This window comes from Euleptes europaea, unplaced genomic scaffold, assembly GCF_029931775.1.
Source record: "Euleptes europaea isolate rEulEur1 unplaced genomic scaffold, rEulEur1.hap1 H_5, whole genome shotgun sequence".
Classification (NCBI taxonomy): Eukaryota; Metazoa; Chordata; class Lepidosauria; order Squamata; family Sphaerodactylidae; genus Euleptes; species Euleptes europaea.
The window spans coordinates 17,657-37,059 of NW_026612053.1; the positions used below are offsets into that span (position 1 = coordinate 17,657).

The following is a 19,403-nucleotide window of genomic DNA, read 5'->3' on the forward strand; positions in this document are numbered from 1 at the left end:
ACCACAAGGTTCCTTTTGTCCCCTATACTCTTAAACATCTACATGAAACTTCTGGGTGAGGTCATCCGGAGATTTGGGCTTGGATGTTACCAATAAGTGGATGACACTCACAAATCACAAAATCACACAAGGTTGGAAGAGACCACAAGGGCCATCCAGTCCAACCCCTACCATGCAGGATCCCACAATCAAAGCGCTCCCGACAGATGGCCATCCAACCTCTGCTTAAAGACCTCCAAAGACGGGGACTCCATCACTTAATTCTGACACTCTATCTCGTACTTCCAGCTGATCCCAGGGAGGTGGCAGAAACCCTGAACCTGTGCCTGGATGCAGTTTTGGAGTAAAAGGGGGGTAATAAACTGAAACTTAATTCTGACAAGATGGAAGTGCTACTGGTGGCTGGAAGGTCTGACCCAGGATTTAAGGTGTCACCCATTCTGGATGGGGTTGCACTCCCCTTGAAGGAACAGGCTTGTAGTCTGGGGGGCTCATGGATCCCGGCCTACTGCTGGATAAAGTGTGGCCAGGAGTGCCTTTTACCAGCTTTAACCAGTTAGTCGGCTGCAGCCTTTCCCGGGCAGAAAAGCTCTGGCCACTGTGATGCATGCATTCAGATTAGAATACTGCAATGTGCTCTGTGTGGGGCTGCCCTTGAGAAGTGTTTGGAAACTTCAGTTGGTACAGAATGCTGCAGCCAAGATGCTGACTGGAGTGGGTCTTAGGGACCATATCACTCCAATCTTGGCCCATTTACACTGGCTCCCAATTTATTTCCAGGCACAATTCAAGGTGCTGGTTTTGACTTTCAAAGTCCTATATGGTTTGGGACCAACAGGACTACCTGCTCGCCTATGAACATGCCCGGCCACTGCGGTCATCTTTGGAGGGCCTATTTCAGGTGCCCCTGCCTTCTGAGATTAAGGAGGTGATAATCCAGGAGAGGATCTTATTGGTTGTGGCACCAGAACTCTAGAACTCTCCCAGGGGAGATGCATCTGTCCCCTTCTGTTGCCATCTTACTCCAGCAGGAGAAGACTTTTTTTGTTTCATTTGGTGCTCCCTCCTTCCTGACCAATGTTTTAATTGCTGGCTTTTTGTGCGTTCGTACATATTTTAGCTGTTTTTAATTGTTTTAATGATGTGTGTGTGTTTTGGGGGGTTGATTTTTAGTTTTAAAATGTGATTTTATCATGTATGCTTTAATTTTCTGCCTTGGTGGCCCTTGTCAGGGCAGAAAGGTGGGGATAAAATTTTTGTGAAATTAAAAAACAGTAGCTTTTTAAATGGTGGAATTTTTTAAAAGGGAGGAATAATAAATCACGTGCATCTTCACTTGCAGTCTCCAGAGACAGGCTTAGCACCTCAGTGAGACTAGAGTGAAACCAAAGCCTCTTTGTCAAGAATATCCCAGCTGTGAAGGGTATCCCTAGGGTTGCCAGCTCCTGGTTGGGAAATACCTGGAGATCTTTGGGGCAGAGCCTGAGGAGGGTGGGGTTTGGAGAGAGGAGGGCCTTCAATGCCATAAAGTCCAATTGCCCAAGCAGCCATTTTCTCCAGGGGAACTAATCTTTGTTGCCTGGAGATCAGTTGTCATAGCGAGATATCTCCTGCCACCACCTGGAGGCTAATATTAACACACTCAATCTCTGTATTATAACATCAGTTAATATTTGTATTATGGTATAACATACTATATATAGTAACCCAATTATCATACACTGTTATGTTACACTATTTGTATCATAATGCAGCAAGGCACAAGTGTAATATAGGTCAATGAGTATGTCCAAATAAAGTCAACAGAAAAGTCTTTGTTTCTTTGTTTCTATGTCCCTTTGGGGTGGCTGAAGAAAAAAAAACTTGAAACAGGCTAGTTACCGGCATCCTGTTCTACCCTACAACTTACAAGGACATAACCAATCATTTTATGAAGAAAAAAGGAAATTTTGCAAACAAGGAACAAAGAAACAAACATTTTTCTGTTAACTTTATCTGGACATACTCATTGACCTATATTACACTTGTGCCTTGCTGCATTATGATACAAATAGTGTAACATAACAGTGTATAATTGGGTTACTATATACCAGTGATGGCGAACCTTTTAGACACCGGGTGCCCAAACTGCAACCCAAAACCCACTTATTTATCGCAAAGTGCCAACACGGCAATTTAACCTGAATACTGGGGTTTTAGTTTAGAAAAAACAACTCATACGTTAACATCTTTTGCCTTAAAAGAAAAACACAATAACAGAGCTTTCAACGATATAAACAACTTTTTATTGAAAGGCATGCTTTTGAACAATTACTGTGATTTTTGCAGTTGTGTGCATGCTGATAATTTGTCTACCCTTGGCTCATACTTTGTAAGTTTGAGAGCAACACATGCAGCACTCAGGTCATCTGTTAGTCTGTTTCTGGAGTCAGATTTGATACAATTCAAAGCTGAAAACAGCTGCTCACAAGCATAAGATGATCCAAACAAAGTAAGGAAAGCAATCTCAAATTCTTTCATTGACTTAAAATTATTTGGTAGAGAATCCGCACTTGAAGGATTTCATTTTCAGAACTAACTGTGCTACGCACCGCGCAGGGCCCAACAGCCCCCAAGAACGCAGTGGACCGCTGCAGGGGCGGGCGCCAGGAACCACACGCCAAGGGGGATGCTCGAGGGGAGGCGGAGACAAGCGCCGCCAGCTTCTGAGAAGCCCACCGGGCGTCGGACGAGCGTGGCCAGGGCGGAAGGCGAAGGGTGGGACTTCCGCCTTCCGCCCCGCTCGCGCTTGTCCGACGCCCAGCGGGCCAGCGGGCCGCTCAAAAGCTGACGGCGCGTGTCTCCGCCTCCCCTCCCCTCCTCCTCGCTCGTCCTCCTGTCTCCCGGCCGTTTGTGGGGAGGTCCCTCGATGTGCTCCTCTCTCGTGCTGGCCACAGCTCAGCTGAGAGAGAGGGAGAGAGCTGCGTGCCGGCAGAGAGGGCTACGCGTGCCGGAAATGGCACCCGTGCCATAGGTTCGCCAACACGGCTATATACAGTATGTTATAATACAAATATTAACTGATATTATAATACAGAGATTGTGTTAATATTGGCCTACAACTGTGTTCTTTGACTACTACTCATAACTACAATTGAGTTTACTATATTGAATACCACCTGGAGGCTGGCAACCCTAGGTATCCCCCTTATCTCCTCACTAGGGGGATCTTGCCAGCAGGGTCAGTGAAGTTCGCTGGCCTTGGAGGTAGCGCTCAGAACCAATGACAAGGCTATGTTTCCTAAACTGAAGGATCTCCCACAAGACCGTTTGAGGTGGGTACAGTGCAATCTGGATACAACTTGGGAAAAGAAGTCTTTACCTGGGCCCAGATGATTTCAGCCAGCTCCCTGCGGTTTTGGACAACTGCCCAAATGAGTAAGTCCCTCACGGGATCCATGGTGAATGCGACGCGGCCAGCAGAACGCTTGCAGAGGGATCGAAGACTCACCCCTTGTACCTACAGAAAAGAACTTCCTTGTCAAAGCTGGAGGCAGCACAACAAAAAGTTGAAGGCACAGTCAAAGGCAGAAGGCAGAAACATGGCTGCCCATGATCAAGGCGGCTTCTACACAGAGACGATTCTCCATCAGTTTTCCCCTCCCTTTCCTTAGCTATCCAGAGCTGCCATTTCCCTACCTTTTTCAAGCTTAAAAAATTGGTAATGGCTTTAGCACTATAACATGATAACAATCTATTGTAACAATATACTAATTACCAGCCATCATTATTTAAACGTAAGCCTCTATCCCTTTTGGTTGTGGCTATAAGGAGATGCAGCCAGTACATGAACCATTCTAAATCTGCAACCAATAAGAGACATTAAAAAGGGAGGGGGAGAGAAAAGAAGCTGGAAAATAGTACATTGTTGTAATAGATCATTCTAATGTTATAACAGTTATAACAGTATAGCAATATAGCTAATGCCTATTTTAAACAGCCTGAAAAAGCCCTCCAGTGGAGAGGTGAAATGGCCGCTGTGGGGACCGAGGTAAGAAAAATGGTGCTATATCACTACAGTGTTACAACAATATAGCAATTACCATTAAAAAAAAAACACAAATGAAAAAACCCTCCAGTGGTGCATGCTGGGGAGGAATGGTGGCCGTGGGTGGAGGGGTACAAAATGCTGCAAAAAACAGTGTATGGATATTCTGTTGTTTTTGCGAACGCCTCTGTTTTCACAGAGGCAATAAGAGCAACACGGACCATTGTGACGGTGTGGAAGCAGCCTCAGAAGGGAGTCACTAGTCAGCTTTGGCCACTAGAAGAAGAAAAAAAAGGAGAAGACAACACTAATGTCCCTGGTGTAGGAGTCACTGGTTCCTTTCCCCCTCATCTCACCTGGCCTTCTCCAGCACTATCTCCTGGGATAGCAGGGGAGCCAGGAGAGCACAGAGGGATTTGGGGGTATATCAGCTGCAGCTGGCTTTTAGCCCTTGTGGGAAAGGGTTTGGGATACAGAGATCAAAGACCAAAATTGGAGATGTGGATCAAAGTGGAACGCCAAAGAAGGGTTCTAAACATTATAGTCTGAAGTTCCTGAAAGCCAAAAGAAAAAAAAATCCCCAATAATTGGGTCTGTCTCCTCTCAGCCTCGGCTGCCTCTGCAACATGGCAGCAGGAAACAGTGACATAAGTTAAGACCTGTTTATATTATGAGCTTAGCAAGGATTGGTGCTGGGCTGAAGCACATGTATCTCTGGTATATTGCGCAGGGGCCACTATTACGAGAGGAGGGAAGAATGGGCAGCCCAGGTATGGATAAGGAAGCCCTGTGGTGGAAAGAGTTGAGAGGTCCTACTGTAAAGCTAGGGGGCTATAAGAGTTCCAAGGGGTTAACAACATTGCAGAAATAGAGTACATTGAGCTTGATATGAGGCACGGCGATGGAGAGACGATGTCGCTCGGTGTTCTTCGGCTTGGGGTACAGCGGCTGTGTGAAGTCCCCCAACAGCTCCCTTAGCACCTGGGACACGTGGTGCAGCTGGACCCTGGGCACTCTGGAGAAGGCCGAGCGCTCCTTCTCTTCCAGCAGCACCTTCTGCAGCTTCCCATGGAAGACGCTGGAGGCCACCAAATTGTCATAGAGGTAGTTGAGGGTATCCCAGGTAACAAACTCCTTCAGGCGCACACCTTGCTCCAGAAACAACTTCACAAATTCTGGCTTGTTGGCTATGAGAGCAGCTGCCATCATTGGGTGCAGATCACAGGGCTGTAGGGCAGGAAAACAGCCAGCAGAAGACAGGGTTACGACAGTGGGCTCAGGCCCAGGTTGGTTCTCCCGCGACACGGAAACAGGGAGAGGGTGTAAGGAAAGGCATTCCAAAGGCAGGGAGGAGGAAGCAGGCAGGAACTTGGAGCCACCTCTGGTAATGGCAGCATCTGTAGCTTAGTCATGAAACCAAAGTAAGCAGGCAGAAGACAGCTAATGGGAAGGGACCGGCGATCACAAGATCATCTCTTCTGTGCCTACTTGTAAACCTCATCGAAAGGAGAAAAACAGCAGCCAGCTCCAAGAAAGCAAACACATTAGCGTTTCCCATGGACAAATATTTAACCACCTCCTCCCTCTCAAGAGATGATTCACAGGAGCAGGGTTTTGGGATGCATATCCTGCTGCCACGGGAGAGGCAAGGTGGGAATATCTGCATTCCACAGGAGCACATTGCACCTGCGGAAATGCTAGCATGGATCCAAGCTAATATCTGTCGAGCTAGAAACCCCGGTCCCATCCCATATGGAGACACTGCCTTCTGTTTCAACAAAGAAACTAGAGGTTGCCCTATTGTCCAAGAAGACAAATCACACATGACACAGGTATGAACGGCCAAGGTTAATGTTTAGTAAGTGCAGAGCCCCGTTCTTTAGCAAGCCAAAACCAAAAAACAACCCTGCCTTTACTGCAACAATAGGGGACAAACAAGTGATGTCACTATTTCTGAAACCTTTAGAAATGTGAAAGCATTTGCTGCTGGAAGCAAGGCTACTTGCAGACAATAACATGGGAACAGAATTGATGAGAGAAGAGTGAGCAAATCACCTGGTCCACCCACTCTACCCTTATTTCCCAGAACCTTTTGTTGAGGAGAGAATAACTTTGCTTCCTTTTCTTTTCCACAAAGGCCAACATTCATTCTTTGCGGGGATGACCTCAGCAATCTGAAGGGGTTGACATAACCTCTTCAGTCTGTACAGCACATAAAGGTGACACCATGAGACTGAAAAAGCTTCAGTTGAGTGAAAGCTCCTTCAGACCTTTTCTTTCCAAAACTTCTCTGCACAAATCCTGTTCCCAAATCATATAAAGGAGGCCCGTCAGAAACATTCCAAGACCTGCAAAGAGTGAAGCGATGCATTATGGGTGTTCTCTATTCCCCATGAACCACAGTGGGACCTCAGAAAACAGGGAGAGGGCTACTATGTCAATATATTTTGCCCACCTCCTTGCCTCCACAAATCACGAGGCACCCTTGCACTCAAGCCAAGGCTGGTACTTCTGGACTCTGCCCCAACCCATATGGACAGAAACAGGGCACAATCTTTGCCAACATGTCACCAAAGAACGGCCTACCTTCCACTCATGATCATCGGTGAAGATTTCACTCTGGGCAATGTCCACCCTGTTCCATGCTACTGCAAGCCTCAGCTGGTGATCCCAGTTCTCATGGCCAAAATTATCACGGTATCGGGAGGCTGCAACAGAGACATAAAGGACACCTGAAGCGGTCTTATACTGAGTCTTGACCATTGGTTCATCAAGGTTGGTATTGCCTACTCAGACTGGCATTGGCTCTTCCAGGTAGAGGGCTTTCACGCCACCTATTACCTGATCGTTTTTTAACTGGAGATGTGTGTGTGTGTGTGTTAAGTGCCGTCAAGTCGCTTCCGACTCATGGCGACCCTATGAATGAAAGTCCTCCAAAATGTCCTATCTTTGACAGCCTTGCTCAGATCTTGCAAATTGAAGGCTGTGGCTTCCTTTATTGAGTCAATCCATCTCTTGTTGGGTCTTCCTCTTTTCCTGCTGCCCTCAACTTTTCCTAGCATGACTGTCTTTTCCAGTGACTCTTGTCGTCTCATGAACTGGAGATACTGGAGATCAAACCTGGGACTAGGGTCAGGCAAAAAAAATAAAAAACTGGTAAATTTTGGGTTTGGGTTTATAGGGCCTTTTTTCCCCAGTAAACCCAGAATAAGCCAAATACCCATACTGGTAAATATCAGTATTTGGCTTATTTCTGGGTTTACAGAAAAAATCGGGTCCGTTATAGTCTATGGGGATTTTTTTCAAAGCTCCTGTGGGGGCATTTTTGGAGGTTGAGTTCCCAAATTTTCCTGGTAGCTTCCAGGGATTCTCCTTGCATGAACCCCAAAGTTTGGTGAAGATTGGGTCAAGAGTCTGATTTTATGGGATCCAGAAGGGGTTGCCCCCTCCTCCATGCATGGTAAAGTTTACAATGTTTTTCTATGGGGAATGGGGGCTACCCCTTTGGGACCCCATAAAATTGGACCCCCTGCCCTAAACTTTGATTACTCTACCTCAAAAAAATGCCCCTCTGGGAGAATTTTAAAATTACTTACTTTTCACAGTCAGTAATGGCTGCCTGCTTGAAAACGCAGTTTCCCATGAATCCTTGCAATGGTCCTGCACAATTGCACATGCCAGTTGCAAGGAAGCCCGCAAACAAGACCACTGCAGCAGCATCTTGCCTGTGTGCCACAGCACCTAATATAATAGGCGCCTCTGATACTAGAGAGAAGAGGTATGCATCATGACTAGTATTCATTTTGACTAGTAGTATGGTTGTCAACCTCCTGCTATTACAACTGATCTCCAGCCAATAGAGATCAGTTCCCCTGGAGAAAATGGCCGCTTTGGCAATTGGACTCTATGGCATTAAAGTCCCTCCCCTCTCCAAACCCCACCCTCCTCAGGCTCCGCCCCAAAAACCTCCAGCTGGTGGCGAAGAGGGACCTGGCAACCCTAACTAGTAGCCATGGATAACCCAATCCTCCATGAGTTATTTGCCCCATTTTGGGGTGCACATAGGAGGGAAATGTGTAAGCTTTCACATGTAAATAGCTCTGCAGCACCCTATTCTATATCCTGAAGCACTGGCCCACATTCTAGCCCAATGACAAGGGGAACAGGCAATGTCCCATGAGGGACCACGAGGATGTAGTTTCAGAGAAGAACTAGACGAGTGGGAGATCTGTGAGCAGAATTACTTTCAAGTTTTTTATTACTAATTAACAGTACTACAGGAAGTACTTTTGTCTTCTAAAGGGGATTATACAAATTCATGGCGCAGAGGCCCATAATTTGCCATGATGACAAAATGGAATGTGAGTGGCACATAATGAGTGGCAGCAACTTTCTGCGTAACAGTGCAGGGGGAGTTAACAACTGGATGAGGCTTTGGCCACCATGCCCAGTTTGTAGGACTTCTGTGGCCATCTGACTGGCCAATGAATGAAACAGAATGTGGACTAGATGGAACACTGGTCTGATCCAACATGGTCTGATCCAACACCCTGAAGACCAGGGAAGCAGTTTTGGTTGGGGACAGTGCTTAATCTGCATTCTTTATCTGTTTTTCCCCATAGAACAAACAGCAGGAGACTAAATCAGGGAAAGGATAAGGGAGGAAGCCTTTAAAACACTCCTATTCCAATGCTGCTTTCCAGTCTTCAGAGCAGACCCCACAACTACATAAACAACCAATCCAGCTTGCAGAATATCCTGGTCACAGGTCTTCTGTGTCATATCTAGCTTGACCTTTAGGGTTGCCAGCTTTGTGTTGAGAAAATACTTGGAGATTTTGGGAGTGGAGCCTGAGGAGGGCAGGGATTGGGGAGGGGAGGGACTTCGATGGGGTATAATGCCATAGAGTCCCAAAGCAGCTTCAACAAAGACCCCCCCACTGCCCCCCCATGTTTCCGGCAACTGTCCACATTGTTTGGGGAGTTTGTTTTTTTCAAGAGCTTGGCATAATTGTATACTCCAATATTTGACGCTTTTGCTTGGCTCTTTCATTTTTTCTTTTTAACATTTTGGAGATGTGCAGGTGGTGGCTTTGTAATAAATACAAGGACCAATGAAGACTGGGCAAATCCAGCTTCTGTTCCCAGTCAGAAAAAAAACAAATCTCTCCTCAGATCTAAAGGAGACGAATGTCTGCATGTCCAAAATATGTGCACATCTGTATGCTCGCAGACAACTTCAGCAGCAGCTCGGCTATAGTCACTGCTCACCTTTGAGCATTGCTTGCAGAATGGCCACATCAACGTCCTGCTGCCCATCTTTGCCTTCCCTGAAAATGGTCAGGAGTTGCCTGTTGCGCACAATATCTTGGATCTGCAAGAACATGTGCAGCTGCAATAACCACGTTCAGTAATGAATTCTCCTCCCTATGAAGCTTTTACTGCACTTGCCATGAATTTAGGATCACTGGCTCTCGGTTTTCCCAGAGATATACTGACCTCCAGAGTCTCTGGATTTGATTTTCATAATTAGTATTATTTCTAATGTGTACAATGCAAACAATGTAGGTGGAGATTTACAAAGACCAAACTGGTCCCTGATCCAAACAGCTTACTACCCAAAATTTTTGATAAGACAGCAAAGAAAGAGAAAGGAGGTGGGGATAAAGAGCAGCAGAATGTGTTTCGTTCCAGTTGAGAGCAAGCGTGGTGTAGTGGTTAAGGGTGGTGGTTTGGAGCAGTGGAGTCTGATCTGGAGAATTGGGTTTGATTCCCCACTCCTCCACATGAGCGGCGGAGGCTAATCTGGTGAACTGGATTTGTTTCCCCACTCCTGCACACGAAGCCAGCTGGGTGACCTTGGGCAAGTTACAGCTCTGTAAGAGCTCTCTCAGCCCCACCTACCTCACAGGGTGTCTGTTGTGGGGAAGGAAAGGGAAGGTGATTGTAAGCCGGTTTGAGTCTCCCTTAACTGGTAGAGAAAGTTGGCATATAAAAACCAACTCTTCTTCAATTGTATGTATCCACGTTTAGTTTCAGTAGGGAATGGGGATAGAGACTTTCTGTTTTCATACCTAGTAAATTTTCTAACCCCAGTAGACTCCTTGAGACCATGATACTTAGTGCTTATATAAGAGATCCAGCATGGTGTGATGGTTAGAGTGTTAGACTAGGAGCTGGAAGACCCAGGTTCGAATCCCCACTCTGCAATGGAAGCTTGCTGGGTGGCCTTGGGCAAGTCACACACACTCAGTCTAACCTACCTCACACGGTTGTTTTTGTGCGGATAAAATGAAGGAGGGGAGAACAATTTGTAATCCACTCTGGAACCCCACTGGAGAGGAAAAGTGGAATATAAATATATCTAAATAACAAAAGAACATTAAGAGTTCAAAGCTTCTCCATATGCTTTACAATAGCCAGTTGCCCGGGGGCCCCATGAGCATAGGGGCCCCATGCTAATCTATGTATGTTGTGACTTGCTGTCAATGAATAAATAAATACTATACTAAACTATAAATATTTGTTATTTGAAAATGCATATTTAGCATGTGTTTTTACTAAACACTGATTTTGTTGGAAGCACCAATAAATATATCTTTAATTTTACCGACCATTGATATTTTCATTCCTGTGAGTGGTTGTGTAGGTAGGGGCCACAGCGCACTGCTTTGCCTGGGGGCCTATAATGCCATTAAGATGGCCCTGGGCGGGGAGACTCAAGAGCTAGTGGGAAGGGCCCTGTGACTCACCTGAGGTCCTGACCCATGGGTTGAAGCCCCACTGCTGTGAAGGTTTCTCTTATATGGCCGCCAAGTCACAGGCATATACTCTGTGCAAAGGCTTCCTCAGGGAATGTGGAAGGGCAGTGACCATTTTATAAGTGCACACTGGGGAACCGAAGTTGTTAAGTCCACGTGGGAAGGATTCACGAGCTCGGAGACGGAGTTCAAACAACAACCGCGTTTATTGATTACAGGAACAGAACTGGTTAACACAATGAGCAACCCCTGTTTATATGCCCCCTTGGCCGCCTGCGGCCACTCCCCCCTTAATCCGTGATAGGGGGACATAACCTCCTGGTGACCAATGGTACATATTGGCTTAGAGCCAATGGGGTCCGTTTGCTTGACCAATAGGGTGAGCAGGGTTTAGGATCCTTCGTGCAGAACTCAAGCTCCTAAGTCTCCCTTGCTTACTCCCCAACTATATACATACACAACAGAAGTAATACATATTTCTCACTGACATGTAATTGCCAGGTTCAGAAACAGGTTCTCCAGCAGCATATCCTTAACCCTGGATAGAACTTCCCCAACGAAAACCTGTAACATTTCAACATTCGCACAGGGAGTATGTTTCAGCCTTACCTTTTTGGTCCACTCCACAATCTTACTTTCAGTGAACTCCTCATAGCAGTCCTTGAAGAATATAGTTAGTTCCTTCTGTATCAGCTTGATGCTTATTTTGGAGTTGGGCAAGTTAGCCACTTGCGCAATCACATCAGCCACACGCCCCGAGCCTTCCACAATCACACAAGGGGTGCCGTTGGTGATTGCATTGTAGATGGTCTGTAGAACAGGAGAGTCTGATGTCACAATCCCAGTACTTACAAATGTCCACTGTCATATTGCTGCTGACTTCAGAGCCAATCTACAGAATGAGGCGGTAGACTGCAAGGTCAGAAGTATGAACTCTGCCACTTCAGAGTGCGGATAAGGGTTCATCTTTATGAATGATCTCCCATGTGAAATACTTTCTCCATATAGTACATGTGAAAGGGTTAGCGCAACCCTCCCCACGACATCATGTATGTGGGAAAGAATTAAAAAATTATGTTCCTCAAATCGTCTGAAAGTTCTGTAATCCAGAATCCTGCTACTTCAATAGACTGGTTCTGAGCAGCTTTGGAGCAGGCAAGGGTGGCTTGTGTGGTGGTTCTCTAGGAAGGCTCCAGCTCCAGCCACTCAAGGAGAAGGGAGTTTGATGCCTTTACTGGAGGCCATCATGAGGCGGTGACTGAGGCTGACCCTGCAGAACCATACCAGCTCATGGCTGCTCAGTAGCGTGGGTGGAGGTAACGACACCCAGATGTTATCCAGCTATGCACCTGCATAGTATAGCTGCTGTTTCCATTGCCACCTCCTGATAAACTCCATTAAAGGCATCAGATCCCCTTTCTTCTTTAACAGTGCTCAGTAGTGTGTTGAAGCAGTTGCATTCTGGACTACAAAACTTCAGACGGTTTGAGGAACATACTTTTTAATTGTTGAAGGCTTTCACAGTCAGAGTTCATTGGTTCTTGTAGGTTATCCGGGCTGTGTAACCGTAGTCTTGGTATTTTCTTTCCTGACGTTTCGCCAACAGCTGTGGAAGGCATGGCGAAACGTCAGGAAAGAAAATACCAAGACCACGGTTACACAGCCCGGATAACCTACAAGAACCAATACTTTTTAATTCTTTCCCTGCTATGTTCCTCCCAAACCACCACATGAGAACATATGTCCAGGGTACACTTGCTAAAGCATGTGGCCTCACTATCTCTTACCACAGAGAATTTGTTTGCCTTTTTTGAGATAGGGAACATGCAGGTCAAAACACTTTGAAGAGAAGGCTGTACTTATGACACCTATCCCTCCTCCTGACGCATCAGCTCTTGCGCACAAATACCAAAAAGCTGGTTTCAGCCAATAGATGCCCAACAGAGTCATTATGTAACTACGGTCTGGAGTGGTTTGAATAGGTGTTTAAAATGAGAACATTCTCCTATATAACATTTTCTTTTCAAAAATGAGCTGCTCTTGTGCCCAGTGAAGTACTTACGTCAAGAGTCCCAGGGCCACCCTCCAGGACTACACAAACAATTGGTATCTTAATGGCAACTCCTGTGAGGAAATAAAGGTTCAGTCATTTCCACATGCGTATAATCCATCTTTCTTCCCTTCCTGCTGGTGCCCGCTGTCACAGGGTCATTAAATAATTTGGTATCAGAAGCACTCTTTCAGGAGCCTTCGGAATGCAGAACCATGAGGAAGACACTGCAGAAAACAGTCTAAATCTGAAGAAACCGCTTGTCTTCTTCTCAGTCACCAGCAACGACAATAATGCCCTAGGATAAGGATATTGCTCACCGATCCCAGATTTAAGTCCTTTTGTCAGAACACAACACCAGCTAGAAATCACAGGCTGACAGTTGAGGTCTATACATTTGTAAAATACTTTAAAGTAATAAACACATAGACAATAAGTGCACTGATATTGACAATGGTCTCAGTACTTCATTGGACAACATGAGCCCTACAGTCCAGCTGATAAAAATGACCGTAATATTCCCCATCCCACTTCTAAGGCTGGAAGAATCAGGTGATATTTCAATATTAATTACAGTTGTGGCTCCAGACTTTCCCCCCTCTGCAACAGGATGCCACCCTACCTTCTTTCACCTTTGTTTGCTCTGAAACAAACTTCTCAAGTTTGGTCCTCAGGGGGATCTCCATGCCGTATTTCCCATGTGTCCCATCATCCACCAGGATGAAGTGTGAGTGATTGCTGTCCAGGCAAGAGAGGTTGCCTTGGCTCTCCTCATCCAGCATGTATTCCGCTGGGAAACTGCCCTGCAAAATAAAAACAAGCAACAAATAGACAAACCGACAGTAATTCTTCGACCTCTCACCCTTAGGGTGGAATTACATGTTATTCGAAGTTCTGTGGTCATTTTCAAGGACTTTGTTTCTTTTACAAATTGTAGATGCTGAGGCTGTGGTATATCGAGAGAGCCTGGTGGGGGCAGAAGAGGTATTTTTAAACTCCCCCCATCACTATTTCCATGCTGCTCTGACCACTGCTCCCCAGGGGAAAAACATAAGAACCTGTCAATTTTCCACAGGCCATTTATGCAGGGTCAATTTTGATGCTTGCTCAAAGCTGTTTTTTTAAAATGCGACCTTTAAAATGCTTATTCACGGTCCAATGCAAAAGGAGAAATTCCACACACACCCCACTCGCCTGCTCCTTTGTTTCTTCCATTAGCAACCTTCCATTAGCGTTCGCATAGCTCACGCGCGGTTGTGAATTTTGCATGCTTCTTTGAGGGGATTCTTCCTGGCGAGGGCGGAGCAAACACAAAAGGTCACATTAAAGGGGATCTTAAGAAATGCGAAGTAGGTATGCGCCTTCCTGAATGATGGTTCAGCGTGCAAAACTGAAAAAAAGCTGCGGGCACTTCAGCCTGGAATGCACTGCTAATAGGGTTGCCAGGTCCCTCTTTGCACCAGCGGGAGGTTTTTGGGGTGGAGCCTGGGGTGGGCGGGGTTAGGGGAGGGGAGGGACTTCAATGCCATTGAGTCCAGTTGCCAAAGTGGCCATTTTCTCCAAGTGAAGTGATCTCTATCGGCTGGAGATCAGTTGTAATAGCAGGAGATCTCCAGCTACCACCTGGAGGTTGAAAATACCTATGCTAGAAATAGTAGAAACTATAATAAATGGCAGCACGTGGCTTCAAAGATAATATAATGTGAAATATACCAACTGGAAAAGAAAACAATATTATAGAAAATAATAAATCTATTTTTTGGAAAATCCAAAACATAACATATATTCATAAACACTGTGTTGAAAGCCACACAGAAACCTCACTGGGTCTGAAATAACAAAAAATGTATATATACAGATTGCTTTTAACAACAAAACATGAACAACATAAATTCAAGAATTATTTCTGTGGCCTTAACAAAGGCTCATGTATACTCAAGAATTATAGTCCATGAAAAATCACGAAGAGACGAAGAAAGGTCCAAGGTGGGTCTATCACAAGTATGCGTTTCGGAATCCAATCCTTCCTCATCTTGGCGACCACAACGCTGTTTAAAGAGACCAATAATAATGGCTTCTAGAAATAATGATAATCATAATAATAATAAGGCTCATCAAAATGGCTACAGTGACAGCTTAAGAGTGTTGAGAATACATTTGTAACAACATGAATGCAATTTCAAAAATAAGACTGCTTACCACTGCTTTTCAAAAAGTCCAAAGAATCTTCAAAAGGAAATTCATGGGAACAATTTTTTCTATGGTACAATGAAGCTAATCAATAAGGCTAATATTAAAAATGAGTCAAAGATTGAACAACTCTCCATACTAAAAAGGAAGTCTTACCCCATATGAAAGGGATCTAGAAAGAGTAATCAACCCATTCAGAAATCAGTATTCTTTGAAGTGAGAACAGGAATGCAGGGACAAACTTAAATACACACAGCTGTGAGAAAAATTTCTCAAAAGGATCCAACTGATTAAAGTCACCACGTTACAAAAAACAAGAGAGGTCAAATTCTGTATTTAAGCCACTAGGTGCTAATGTTTTAAAAAGAAAAATGAAGCGTCTCTCCTGGCAATTGAGAATCTTCTTAACATCTTGTGCCTGGTATGCTTTAGGCTGGTATTGCCAAAGAACAAAGAATTTGAGATCGTGGTCACTATGACCATGAGAGACAAAATGGCGGACAATTGGTGCGTCCTGAGTTCGAGCCCTTACCCTTGCACGATGTTCACCAATGTGTAAGCGTACTTGGCGTAAGGTACAGCCAATGTACATTTTTGGAACTGGGCAAGAACACAGAAGGGCATAAACGACGCAGGCTGATGCACAGTTAGAAAACTGTTTAAGAGTGTAAACAAATTTACCACCATCAGCAGTGACTTGCTTCACAGGTAGGCTGTACGGGCAGGCGGATCACCCATTGCATTTAAAATGACCATGTGCAGTGATCTTAGATTTCCTGGGTAACACGTCGGTTTTAATAAGATGACCCCTCAGAGCAGAGGTTTTTCTTAAGCCTAAAATAGGAGGAGAATCACAGCCCGGTAGGTGATTGATGACATGCCAATGCCTCTGAATAATCTTTTTGATATCATAAGAGAGATGTGTATAGGTGAAAGAAGCTGTCAGTCTCTTGGAAGTTTGTGGATCAGATTTCGGAGACAAAAGCTTAGAACGATCAAGAGACATTGCTCTCTGGTAAGCTCCCCTGAGAACAGGCTCAGGGTAAGATCTGGAATGAAGATTCTGTGTTAGAAGTTGTGCTGCTGTTGCAAAATCTTCAGAAGTGGAAGAGTTGCGCTTCAAGCGTAAGTATTGGCTGTAGGGGAGGTTCTTACGTAAGTGTTCAGGATGATGAGAAAGAAAATGTAAACCCCCTCCTGTGTCGGTGGGATTCCTGTATGGTTTGATTGCAATGGTGTTACAACTGGTGCAAAAAGTAAGTACGTCTAAAAATGAAATGGAGGTATGATGCCAACTGCCAGTAAAGGTCTTTCGACTCACCGTGGGGCAGATGAGGCTGTTGCGGTTGTGCACGGTCCCCCACGTGGCAACGCCAATGGTGACAATCTCACCTTCCTTGTAGCTACTGCTCACGCTGAAGTCCCGCACGGCTTCCCCAACTTGTTTCATAACGCCAGCATGAGAGCCACCACTGATGATCCAGGCACCTGTGGAACAAATAATAGGAATGGACTGGCTCTGCTGCCACATTTCTCTTGCGTTTGCTGCGGGCGGATACATGCCCAGGCCCGTGCCTGTTGCGTTTGGACCAGGAAGCCACTTTACCTGTTGTCTGTGCCACTTTGACAAGCCCCCTCCTGAAAATGTTCTTCAGTCTCGGCTTCATGTTGAAGTTTTTAGCTCCTCCTGTCACAGATATTAAGAGATTTGGTACATCGAGTCCCCAGTGTTGTGTCATTAGCTGGTAGATGACTCTTGGGGGTGTGTCAGAGGACACACGCACAAACTGCAAATCGAAAATGAAGCATATAAGGGATGCATTCCCTAGGCTTAGTCATTATGCAACAATATCCAGGCTCATAACAATTCCATTCACTATCAAGGCGTTGAATACACCAGAGTGCAACCTTTATTATTACATTTATGTGCTACCTGTCTTCCACTGAACTCAGAGGCTCATACATACAAGGTGCCTAGGAGCTAGTCTCTGGTGGATCAGGCCCTTGAAACTGACTAGCTGCTGTTGGTGGTACCAGAATAAAGGAGAAGTTACCAGGAGTGTGGAGAAGGGGGAAGGCTCACTGGGTAGGAAACCTGGGATGGTTACGTGCCCTCCATACCCCAAATCTGGCAAACAAGGGCTTGTGAGAGCCTGTTTCCCTGACAGTTGCTTTCAATTGAAAAAATCCATGGGGAGAACTAATCATCTTGCTACCTTGGCCTTGGTCCTTATAAGTCAGCCCCAGAGAATACTCCAATGTGGCTACAGTACCTTATGAGGCCATAAAACTAGGGTTGCCAATCTCCAGGTGGTGGCTGGAGATCTCCCGCTATTACAACTGATCTCCAGCCGATAGAGATCAGTTCACCTGGAGAAAATGGCCGCTTTGGCAATTGGACTCTATGAAGTCCCTCCCCTTTCCAAACCCCACCCTCCTCAAGCTCCGCCTCCAAAATATCCAGGTATTTCCCAACCCAGAGCTGGCAACCCTACATAAAACAGGAGCGGAGGTTAATTTTTGACCTTGCAGGCTAGATATACAATAAAAGGACTTAATTGATGGATTCATTGATCTCCTGCACTTACTATTCAATTAATGATTCCTTCTTACCTTCTGAGACTTATTGGAAAACCTTCAACTGCCAATAGCTGTGAATGAGGCCCACCATGTTCATGCAATAAATCGCAGCCCCCTGTATGATAGTCATGTGCTAACTTACCTTTGCTACTTTTTGACCCAAGCCTGTGAAAAAGAGGTCCCCAAAAGCATCTGTTGGTACTTCTTGAACATGTCTTCTGGGGTCCCATTCTTTTCCCTGGAATATGGCAGGTTTCATAGCCTCCTCTGAATGCTGTTCCCTAAGATAGCCACACTCACACACTATCTTCCTGTAAGAAAACACCATCAGCATCTCAGAAATTGTTGAAAGCCTTGCCAGGACAGGCTGCCGTATCCACAGAAAAACTATTGAGAAAGCTGGATGCCTTTTCTGCACCAAAACAGTCCCATTACAAGCACTCACAGCCATCCCACAAACCCTAAACACTGGCTCTGCTACAGTCGTCAAACTGCACACAGGATGCAGCTTCTGGGCCTTTAACCACTTTGCACTTTTAGGCAAAGTAATCTTGTGAAAACTGCAGTCAGAGATATCCCACCTTCTAACCAGTGAATGTGTTGCAGGTTAAATAACACAAAATGCCATCAACTGCAGCTTGTCCCATCCAAAGATGAGCACTAGTATCCCATCGATTTCAATCAAAAACACTTTAAACTCTTGCTTAACTCTTTCATTTGCACTTGTTTGGCTTACTTGCATTTTGAATGCCATTTTCTTTTAATATTATATGCAAAGGCCAGTTTTTAAAAAGTCATCTCCTTGTGTGTGTAAAGTGCTGTTAAGTCGCAGCTGACTTATGGCGACTTCAAAAAGGGGCTTTCAAGGCAAGGGAGAAGCAGAGGTAGTTTGCCATTGCCTTCCTCTGCAGAGTCTTCCTTGGTGGTCTCCCTTCCAAGTACTGACCCTGCTTAGCTTCCGAGATCTGAGAGGATCAGGCCATACCATGCCACCTTCCCTCCCATCTCCTTGTCTTTTAGCCATTATCATTTAATCTCATATTTTTTCTGTTATCATAATCTCTCCTACTTTATCTTTTGATAACTCATTTATTGGTGTGGTAGTTCTTTTCCAGAATCACAGTCCAGAAAATCAGCCTTTGCTGCCCACAGCATATATGCCAAAAATCCATTCATAATAACTATTTCTTCATGATCCTCCAATACGTGGAGAGATATTGTGGGGATAGTTTGTGATCACACCTCCATGCACTTGGCAAGAAGCAGGAAAAAAAGAACTGTTTTAGAAGAAATAATTAAAGTAGCTTCCTTACCCAGAATCTGACATCTGGGAACTCTCAATAAAATAAACACATTCCTTTTTTCGAATGTTTTCAGGGATCCATGAGCTAAGATTTTCCTGCAGTGGGAACAGTGAACAGAATAGCAATCATTACTAGGAGAAACAAAATAACATACTCATTTTTTGTTTGCAAATTTATATAATTAATACAAATCACAACATTAACGGTGCAGAAGCAAACTACTTTCCCCTACCACCTGCATCTCTGGTTTCCATTCCACGACAGACCACTCCATCCTTCTACCACAAACCATCTGTCTCCTTTCCAGTGGACTTGCCTTTTCATTGGTGCTGGGTGTGAAGTGAGCCCTCCTTTTGCTCTTGCTGAAGGTGCTGTTGCTCCGCCAGAGGTTGGGGACCACATCAAGGTCATAGTAGCTCTTAGGATACACAGGGTAACCATCTCCTTCCTCAGGGCAGACCTTATTCAGTTCTGATGTGTGTGTCTTGATTC

General features: G+C 45.1%; 1 protein-coding gene across 1 annotated transcript in view; it reads right to left on the reverse strand.

The window, feature by feature from the left end:
• The window catches only part of LOC130493038 (transient receptor potential cation channel subfamily M member 2-like), a gene marked incomplete at its 3' end in the record, with an annotated part of 36,435 nt that extends 17,460 nt beyond the window's left edge, over positions 1-18,975 (reverse strand). Inside the window, exons 1-11 of the mRNA XM_056866812.1 lie at positions 18,921-18,975; positions 17,750-17,918; positions 16,634-16,814; positions 16,349-16,515; positions 13,460-13,640; positions 12,850-12,911; positions 11,397-11,597; positions 9,298-9,400; positions 6,614-6,735; positions 4,904-5,254; positions 3,362-3,499 (exon numbers count right to left, since the gene is read on the reverse strand). Coding sequence (XP_056722790.1) covers positions 3,362-3,499; positions 4,904-5,254; positions 6,614-6,735; positions 9,298-9,400; positions 11,397-11,597; positions 12,850-12,911; positions 13,460-13,640; positions 16,349-16,515; positions 16,634-16,814; positions 17,750-17,918; positions 18,921-18,934 — 1,689 coding nt within the window. The remainder of the gene's footprint in view (positions 1-3,361; positions 3,500-4,903; positions 5,255-6,613; positions 6,736-9,297; positions 9,401-11,396; positions 11,598-12,849; positions 12,912-13,459; positions 13,641-16,348; positions 16,516-16,633; positions 16,815-17,749; positions 17,919-18,920) is intronic.
• Between the last annotated feature and the right edge of the window lie 428 nt (positions 18,976-19,403).